Source organism: Crocodylus porosus, unplaced genomic scaffold (genome assembly GCF_001723895.1).
Source record: "Crocodylus porosus isolate Cpor-Errol unplaced genomic scaffold, CroPor_comp1, whole genome shotgun sequence".
NCBI lineage: Eukaryota > Metazoa > Chordata > Crocodylia > Crocodylidae > Crocodylus > Crocodylus porosus.
The window spans coordinates 12,764,778-12,775,361 of NW_017728928.1; the positions used below are offsets into that span (position 1 = coordinate 12,764,778).

Genomic DNA, 10,584 nt, shown 5'->3' on the forward strand with positions numbered 1-10,584 from the left:
TCACCAACAATGTGTGCCTGAAGGATCATTAATATTCATTGAGCCTCCAAAGAAACGAACAGAGAGAGAGTTTTTTTTACCTCAAGCTGCTCAAGAAATAAACATTTTCTGGACAGCAGAAATGGATATCAACTTAGAGGCTGATTTTCTGGAGACAGCATTAGTGACTGGAAAACAGGCAGTGTCCATGATGAGATACATACCCTTTCTTCCCTCCTGTTTTCCCTCATCTTCCTGTCACAGGCCTTCTGTTTTTCAAACTCCTCTGTCCCCCATAAATTTTTACCAGTTTTGTACAATATTTCTGTTCTTCATGGATTAACTGATAAAACAGTTAAAATGCATTTGCATCTAGGATTGGCACATTTACCAACTAGCACTGATCTGTTGTCCCAGGTGAGAACTAAGGAGAAAAAGTCAGTCTGTCAAAGCAGACAAGCATAATTATGAGAGCCACAGATGAACCCTGCAAGGTGAACTTTCACCACTGACAGAAGCAAAAATCTACCCCGTTTTAAATGACACTCTCATGGGTGAATGCTAACAAACTCAGGCACATTTCTGTTAAAGAAACCAAAAAAAAAGTAATTAACTCTCATTCTGAAATCTCTCAAAAATACCATAACAAGTTCGATGCAAGCTTTGCATCCATGACGTAAATGCACTTTCACTTATGTGTTTCACAATTGCTTCTACAGAAGACAAATTCCACCCATTGTATTTAACCTCCACCATTTACTTTGTCCGAAAGGAGAAGCTTCAAAGACAAAGACAAGTGAATACTTGGTAAGGGTGGGATGGGAACGATGGGCACTTGGGGTTAAGAAATCATTGTTCATATAAAAAGCATCCTAAAGCACTTTTCAAATTATTGGGCATGGGGTGACCATTGACCATCAAGAAACAGATGGTTTTATAAATTCAGCAACGATTCTCATGAAGCTGGTCATTGTATCTTAAAGGTCCCGTCCACAACTAATGAGAGATTCCTTTTCACTCAGTCTGAAAATGCTTTGAGACAGAAGCAAGACCTTCAGAGACTGTTATGCTGAGATGTGGGAGACATCATGGATGTGAAGAATATTTTAAAAAGAAAACAAACCTCTTGTATCAGAGTTATAAGTCTAGTGTAGCCAGGATCAAACTACACTTTGGATATTGTCCTGGTCTAGTTGCCAAGTATCAAAGTTAATAATATCCTTGATATACCTGTGACCTCCATTGTACCTTGCTCGTATCTCTCACAAACACTGGGAAGGAAACAATTAAAACAGATGTCCAGAACAATAAAGGAGTTACCCCTCTCCTCCATCCAAAGCAATTGGATATCCTGGTTTGAAACCACTGGGCATGTCCAGAAATGTGCAGACGTTTTATTTCCTGGGGACAAGAAACAGCAGTGCACCTTGTGCCACAGCTATTTATCCCCAAGGAATGCCTGTGCCATGTACGCTTTGGCACATGGCAAGTTACCTCAGAGACGGTAGCACTGGGCTGGCCCCAGCAACCTTACCTGGAGTCCTGGCGACCTCCTGGGGCTGCAGCCTCAGCGATGCAGCTGCACGGAGCCTGACCAGCAGCTGCAGTGACTCTGGGTGGCCTGGCTCTGCTTTTCAGTAGCGCGTGCTACCCAAGTGTGCACTGCTCCATTTTTCTTTCCCAGGGTTTTTTTTTTTGACCCCTGGATATCTAGCACACCCTTGCAGCGAGGCCTTGCAGCATGAAGAATACCAGACTGTGCGGTATGTAGCACCACAGACATGTTTGCGGCACCACATATTGCACAGATGGGCTCATCTGGACATGCCCACTGATGCCATCAAATACAGTCTTCTTATGCCTTTAATGTAGCCTGACTTAAAGGTCTGGTTTGCTCTCCCTTGATTGAACAGCAGACAGGAGTCTCTGGCAGGGAATCAGGTTAGAATAAAGAGCTGCTGCACCTTTTTCTCTACCTGGGTATCTTCCTGGTAGACCTACATATGTGTAGACTGGCTGTTGTTGTACATTTTCTCTGTGATGCTTGTCACAAAACAGATAGTGCTGGGTTTTGTTACCTAGGCACCAACTAGCCTTCACAATATCACTGTGCTCAAGAAGGTGAAGTAGAAAGTCCGATTTAAATTCAGTCCTTCCCAAGGCCTAGGGATCCATCTATGATTAGATAGATTAAATGGATTAGAGTTAAAATCTTGATCTTAAAAAGAATAGAGATGTGGGACCCTAGCCCCAAAATTGTTTTTTGAAGGTTATAAACTTGCACAGGGTGGCCTGAAAGTTGCCTCAGGTGCTTTAGAGGTGTACTTGACAAATAAGATGGGTCAGAATTGCAGTTTGATGCTGGCTGCTATAGATGCCATATAGCTTCTGATGTCGTCAGTGGAAAGCTGAGGAATAAAAGGATGATACTTCCTAGCACAGACAAAGCCTGGACAGGAAGTTTATTCAGAAATACTGTTGTGAAGAGTGTCAGAGGATGTTTTACCTTCTGCTTGATAGCTGAGTACTCATAGGTAGCTAATAAGAGCGTCTGTGGCATCTTATCTTCTAATACAGCACTAAAGTATATGAGGGCTCATTCCATACAAGCTTAAATTCAGTTGAGAAACCCAAGTCCATGATTTCCTAGTTCAAAAAGGAGTGCGTTACTAAAGCAAGTACCATGGAGACCACTTTGATGACGGGATTTTTTTCTTCCTGCTGGATGTGAATGCCACCTCCAACGCTTTCCACTATGAAATTAATGAGAAACTGATAGTGTCCAGTTTCTGGACTAAACAACACGGGTTGCACAAAGCATTTCCTCACTGCTGGAACCCCCTAAAGGGAAGGGAGGGAAGAAGAAAAAGCAAGTTCTTTTCCAACTCAGTCTTTCGTAACACAGATCTTTTCAGATTACTTAGCAATCACTAACCACCCACACAGGAAAATGCATGATGCTGGTATATTACCAAAAATTACTAACTTCCATATCTGGGAATAAAATACAGTACGAACAAGGTCCTGTATTTTCATGTTCACAACCAAAAGAGAGACTGTGAACTCTCACATTACGGGATTTTAGATTTACTTAGAATAAAAACACCTCAACTTTTCCAACTTGTGCAGCTCTCAGAACTTTGTGAATGATGTAATGACTTCCTCAGCCTGCAGAAAGCAGGAAACGACACACCTGAGCTGCCTGCATGGATGTCAATATGATACTGATTCTGAAATGTCAGATAATTTACCTGTCTGCTAGCAAGACCGAATGGAAAAAGTCCATATCTCACATTTCTGCTGAATACATTAAAAGACACTGAGGCAGGTGTGATTGAGGCCACAGAGCAAAAACCTATGCATTGCCAGTAGCTTCAGCCATGAAAGGTACAAGCAGAGACAAGATACCAAGTGCACACATATGCTATATTCATTAGTACTGCAAATGTCTACCCCTGCCTCTAGTCTCTTCCTCCACTCCACACCAATTTCTCTAACTGCCGCTCATCTCTTACTTTTGCTTCCAATTCCTGCATGTCATCAAGAACGAAAGGTCTGCAGTTTGGTCTGCCAGGCATGTCAATTCCAAAAGCTCTCCTAGTATTTCTGTTCTGTGATGAATTCCAGCAACAAAGAATGCATCCCACTGTATCAAACAGGATTTTCTTTCAGATTTAGCTGTCAAGGGCAACAGTCTTTTGGTTAATGTTGTACAGCACCATGTACTTCAATGGCATTATGTAACATAATTACTGGAAGATGAATACTGGTACAGGAATATTAACAGTCTCAGCACCAAGTACAGCAGAGGCTGCACTATGATATACAGAATATCTAGTGAATTTGTGGACCGAAAGCAGGTTCTACAGCACTTTATGATATATTTTGTGGTTTTAGAGTTCACAACATGCCAATAACACAGGGGCAGCCAGAGATCTTGCATTTACATGCTCCAAGTAGCCACACAAAACATTCAAGTTAAGTTTCTCTCTAGATATAGAAAGGGCTTCTTGTACTTTCCTTCACAGTGCATGGCATCTTAGATACCCTCACAGATTCTTAAGTGAGAGGGGAAGTAGCCTTTAAGGTATATAATTAAAAGTGCCTGCAGAATTTAGACACTTCCATCTAATTCATATGGTGCACCAAACAAATCCAGCTCAGTACTACTCATGTACCTGCTGTACATATCCAGAGAAGCAACTGCAAAGAAACACAACTTTCTCTGGCATTGTTTGTGGCTTATCACAGGGCAGACAAGGTTTCTTAGAAGACAAGAACAGAAGATGATTACAGGGACTGTTAAGCCTTTCTAGATGAGTTATTAGATTCTACAAAGCTAACCCTTGCTGTGACATCACTTGGAAGGCTTTAGGTCTGTTGCATGCAAAAAGCCCCCAACAACCTAGCAGGTTGTTGTAATTCAGTATTAAGGTGGTAAAATTAGAACGGAGTAAGGTAAAATTAGAGGTAGTGAGCAGTAATCTGCCTAGACTCCTACATTAAATCCTATTAATGCAGCTTTGTGACAACACTGAAAAATTTGCCAGTTGTTTTTTAGAGACTTAAACCTACAGAGTAAAAGCTCTGCATTCTGTGATCCCTTTTAACAGACCGTTTGCATTTCATCTTGCTTTTAAAATGAGAAAAAGGAAACTGTCTGTTGATTAAACATTAATGTTGTGAGTGTCCGCATTAAAATTTCAAATTCATACCTTGGTGAAGTGAACAAAATACACACAGAGTTCTGTATGACTAAACAGCTGATGGCAAAAAATTGATTTATCACTCCCTGTTATTGCAGATGCTGCTGCTGCCGCCTGGAGACTTCTTTTCAAGGATGGATTAGGACAGTTGCAGCAAATCAGCAACAAATTATTAAAGTTAAGGCAGAAGTTGCCAAAACAAAAATCAAGGGTGCAGCCCAAAAAAGTGAAGAGGTCCTCAATTTTGACATGCCTGTCTTTTTCTTCAGTGTCCAAAGTCAAGATGATTTTTCCAAAGGTGTTTCACAGTAAAATGCTTAGTTTCCTTTCATATAAACTGGCATAAAAGAAAGGACTATGCATGTCTAGAAACATATACACTCCCTCCCCTAATTTCCCAAAGGACTTTGTTAGGCTCCAAGGCTTTAAAGGCCCGCTGAATACAAGTTTAGAAGCTATATTTTGCATCAATTGTTATCCCAAGAATTCTTCATCCTCCTAAGTTATGTCTACACAGTGCTTATTACTGTGACCACAGTTAACATGGATATAGCCAAGCCAATTTTCAGTTAGCTAGCTCAGATAATGCAGCACAAAGTTCATCAAGGGCTGCAAAAAGCTAGCTATAGTTAACTGGGGTATGTCTGGGGTATGTCTGCATGGAGCTGTGGTTGTGGTAAGGACTGCTGTGTAGACATACCCTCAATATACACAAGCAGGTGCTTCTCAACAAGGGCTGCTCACATACCAAGTTCAGAGAGTTTGCCATTTTTCATTTGCATGAAAAAGCTTTCTGCAGTTATCATAGCATAGGTGAGCTGCTGCAAAGAACTTCCTCACATTTCAAGAAAGCATGCCATTAAGTGACCGAGCACTGACAGTTTAGCTCAGCAGTTGGATGACTTTACAGTGCCGAGTGTCTGAAAAATCAGGCGTTGTAAATAAAATGCTTTCATCTCCCTTACTGATCTTTCCACATGGGAAACACAATAAAAACAGGACTCTGTGCTTAGATATCAGAGTGGGTTTAATTTATATCAGATCAATTTAAATTATGTTTTAAATCATGATTTAAATCATTGATCAGGAAGCCTCGATTTAACCATCGTGGTCTACAAAAAGTGCATTCTTGTTGTTTGATATCCTTTATTCATAACTTATTGAAACTTTGCACTTTTACAGAAAGGTAAGGGCTTAACTGTGTGTACAAAAACTTGCAGAGACACGATAGGGCTGATGGGTAGGTAATCAGGTTTGTTCCCTCTCATCTCCACATACTGCTGTTAACAAGGATGCTATCTCTGGAGACACAAACCCAGTCTGAGAACTGAAACTAAGCATCACAGAGATGCTTCATGGGATCTTCTGGACTGAGCACAGAGTCCCATTGCGCAGAGTGGTTTTCTTTAATCTTTACTGATTGAGAGAGGAGCCTCCAGGAACCCCATAAAATCAGGCCCCTAATATAGTCTATGGCCCGTTATGACCCATTTATAAAACTTTTCTTAAAAGGTTACATGAATATATGGTCTCAATTAGTTTATAATTTGAATTTATAATCCCTATTCCATGATGATATCTTTGAGCTTTAACGGGTGTTAAATTAAAATGACCTTTAAACAGGTTTATTTTTTAAAAGCATCTTTAAACAATAAAAAACATGATTAAATAAAAAAACTATAAAAAAAAATCAGATTTTTAAAAATGAAAAATAGTTTATTTTTATCCACACTGTTAAATGTGGAGGATCTCTAGGTAATCATTAAACGAACCCTCACAACACTGTCATCACGGATTATTTTCATATTACATGGAATGTTTTACTCAACATTATGTAAGCGATTAGTACTAGCGTCCCTACTCCCAGTCCTGTGAATTAACCTCTGGCCTAGACACCTGTCTTCCCTGTCTAACAGGAACTGTCTTGAGTCTTTAGGTATGTGACAAATGAAAGGACAAAAAATTCAGTCTGCCCAGATGATTTCCTGGACTTTGCGCTGTTTTCCCTGAATGATAGTTATTTATTATCTCAGATACAGAAAAATAAACTTGACACAAATTTCATCATCAGTTCTTATTTGTCAGTCGTAAAACAGGTCCCTTGATTCTTTCTACTCACTTGAAGCCAAAACCCTTATGTAATTATTGTACATTCATGCAATATTTGAGTAAAAAACAGAAATACAAATAGAGCTACAAATGCTACAGTAATCTCATTCATACATTAGGCAAAAATAGCAATGAACTCTCTTAATGTGCATGCAGTTAATGCAGAAAATTTATCTGCAAAATGTGACCAAGTTATGGCTCTCGCCATTACATTAACATTACAAATCCTTAATTTTGCTGTTAGCACCCAATCCCAACCCCCTTATATTTAAAGGCTTTATACTGACTTAAGAGTGCTTATTCAAAAATCCACTAACCTACATACCACAAAAACAGGCCTGTTGGAGGGTTTCGAAACAAAACAAACAGACAAAAAACTTCCTTTAAAGAGCTGACATTTTATATATTTCTGCAAATTGTACAAAAAAGGGTATCTTATGAAGAAGAAAAAAAGACAGAAACACATGTACAAATATTATGTAAGTTTACACATCTGAATGATGTTCCATATATAAAATATTGAAACATCATTCAGATGTGGAAATGTTCAGTTAAACCAGGGTGCAACAACCTATGGCCCTGAGCTGGGATCTGGCCCACAGAAGGGTGGCCTTCACTACAGGTACTTTCTCAATACTGACACAGGGATGAGCAGAACAAGCAGCCAAATTCTAACACCTGCCCTCCCCTGACCCCAAGTGGGTTATTCCAGGCCACAACTGGAAAAGGTTGCCTACCCCTGATTTAAGTTAATGGTCTACCAGACCTCAGATTGACTTGTATATCCAAGTTTGCATGTAAAAGAGTAACTGTGTCCTATGTTTAACACGTTATTGAAAACAATCCTTAGTTTTTCGTAAAAAAAATGGTCAATAACTGTTACCAGTGTATAAGGTATTCCAGGTAAGTGCACAGTTTTATTACAGAATAAAGGCTATGCAGTTCCCTGAACTTGACTAGAGACAGGGTATACTAAGTGGTTGTACCTCATTACTAATTAGCCAGTCACAAGGGAACAGACTAATTAATCAAACAGCTGTTCACACTTCCTTAGCAGCTACTGTGTCAGCCCTGTATAGCTGTGCTAGCACTATGGCCATAGTCTTGGAGTTGACAGCTGCTAATGAGTTACAAAAATAGAGTACCAAGTACAAGTGCAACAGGCAGTAAAAAGTGTCTAAAAGATGTTACACAAGGTACATACTTAACCAAAATGCAAGTAGACAATATGTATTAGAATCTAAGCCAGAAGCAAAAAACTGGGCTCATATTACATATTTTAGTGAATTTATCCAATATTCATTAACAAAATTGACTGTATTTACATCCTGCAGACTTGTTACCTAAGTCACAAGAGCTACTAGTTGACATTTTTTTCATTAGGATGGCTGAAACTGGACTACTACTGTAAAAAAAAATTCATTTTAGGACAAGCAAGTGAATGATATTGGCTACACAATGCCTGCTAGTTTTCCAAAGGTTGTGTTTGTGATCCATGTAATTGTAAGCCAGATCCACAATCCAGGTCATTTTCCAAGTGGCATCTAAATTGAAGCATTTCTCCTCAGAGTCCACCAATTTCTCCTGGGAACTACTATTCCTGCGTAGGCTGTGTGTAGATGAAACGAGGTGTGTGCGCACCACGCTTTAAAGCAGGCTAAATGCTTTTGCACCGCTTTAATAGTGTTGCTGTTTGCATGCCTTGGCAGTGTATTGTGCATTCATTCCAGCCGCTGCAGGAAATTCGGCGGCATAACGCGCCTTAAATGACTTGGGGCATAGCAAACTAAAACGCCTTTGAGGAGTTTTAGTTTGCTGCCCCTACAGCCATGGAGTGAGGCACCGGACTCCATGCAGCTCAGGGGCTCTGCAGGAAGCCCTGCAGGCACAGGCTTGACCCAGGAAAAGTAGTGAGCCTCTGATCTTTTTTTTTCTCTCCACGCGCCCCCCTTCCAAGCCTGCCTGCCTGAGCTGCGCAGGGGCCTGGTGCTTCCCTCTGTGGCAACGGTGCCCCCTGGACCGCCCGAGCCAGGTGCTTGCGGGATGGGGTTGCAGCTGCCACAGAGGGAAGTACCAGCCCGCCCTGCAGCCCAGGGACAGCTCTGCCTGCCAGAGGCTCACTCTCCCTTCCCTGCTGCAGAGGCAGGTAAGTCAGCAGGGTGTGTGCACGACAAGGTTTAATCAGCCTTGCACCTCAATTTAGGCTCCCCCCCCGGTTTCATCTACGCATGCCCGTAGTTAATGAATTTGACCCAAATCTCTGGTCCAGCCCCCTCTAAAGCCAGTGGATTTCTAGAGCTGCGGAGTCATTATGTTAAGAAGTTAATGGAAATCTGCCTCAAACATTTTGTGTAAAGGAACTTTATTGAGAAAATGGGTCAAAGGTGCTTAGTCCCATTAAGGACTGCACTTATGACAAGCTGGAAGCTGTCCAACTTGATTGTGAAAAGTGCTGGTTACTCACTGTTAGACAGATTTAACTAGCGAGAAATACAAGAACAGACAATCCTGAAGCTATTCTTCAGGGCAAGGGAGACACTAGTCACAGTCCCTCTCTGTTACAAGAACAGAGGAACTAATAGGCCTAAGTGCAATCTGAAGTAAGCAACTTCACAGAACTACATTAAGGCCCAAGTCCTTGCGTTACCCCCTCCACTCCTGTCCCTGTTTTCATTAGTATCTGTCCTAAGTAACACCCCACTATTGGCCCCCAGTACTAAAGGAGGCTCAGTTTCCTTGGCGGGCCTGGTCCTGCGATATCTCTCACATGTTAAAAGTCCCTGCATTACCCCATTAGTCATCAACCTGCTTAAGTGCAGAACCTTTACTTCTTCACGGTGAACTGCAGCCATGTTGTTTTCAGCCTTCATACAAGGCTTGGCTCTGAAGAGGATAGTTCCTGTTGACAGCTCTATAATCAGCACAAGGACATACAACAGGTTTTACCCAAGATGAGGAAGTGAACCAAAGTTCACTGAAGACAAGATTTCAGCAGACTTTGGTGCAGGCACTCAGCTTGCTTTGACACTTGACCTGCATCTGATGACGGGAACTGAAGCTCATGAAAACTCAGGCTTTATATATCTACTTTGGTTAGTCTATTAGATCCAGAACTACCCTGTCTTCTACTTGACCTGTAGCCCAGACAGTCCCAGCCGGATTTTAGGTCAACCACATGCCTTCCTATGGGTTTTTCCTGATGGCAAGTGCGTCTTTGCCCCGGTTGTGCTGCAGGTCAACCCCATGCTTCCCAATAGGGGCCTTTTTTTCTGCTGGAAAGCGGGGTTCTGAACCCCAGTCAGGCCATAGGTCAACCTCTATAAGGGGTTTTCCTGCTGGAAAGCATTCCCAAGCCCTGGCCGAGTACCAGTTTGGCACCCCATGCCCCAGCCCACCCTGAGGACAGGCAGACGCAGTTCCAGGTACCTTTTAAACCAGTAGATCTCGTCGGGGTCGGCGATGCCGTACTCACGCAGCTTCATCACCATTAGGGCGCTCTTCCGGATGGCCACCTCATAGCGCTGGCTGCGCGACAGGAAGTTCAGGTCCTCGTGCTGAAATTCGGGGTCGTTCAGGACCAATGCTTCTGCAAGGGGGGGCAGGGGGAGAGAAGCAGGGGGACCCCGTTATAGCACTCAGGGCTGCCCCAGCTCCCCAGCAGCAGGGAATGGCGTTGGGAGGGCCTGGGGTCTCCCAGGCCAGTCTCCCCTCCAGCAGTGTGGAGGGACAGTGGACAGGGTCCTCAGCAGTGGGGGGAAGGAGGGGGCATGGGTCTGGGCCCTCAGCAGGG

The 10,584-nt window shown here is 42.3% G+C and overlaps 1 protein-coding gene across 2 annotated transcripts in view; it reads right to left on the reverse strand.

The window, feature by feature from the left end:
- Positions 1–10,584, reverse strand: part of ACOX1 (acyl-CoA oxidase 1) — a 35,774-nt gene that overhangs the window by 24,791 nt on the left and 399 nt on the right. For both annotated transcript variants that reach the window (XM_019542607.1, XM_019542606.1), the window contains exon 2: positions 10,221–10,380. In XM_019542607.1, coding sequence (XP_019398152.1) covers positions 10,221–10,380 — 160 coding nt within the window. The remainder of the gene's footprint in view (positions 1–10,220; positions 10,381–10,584) is intronic.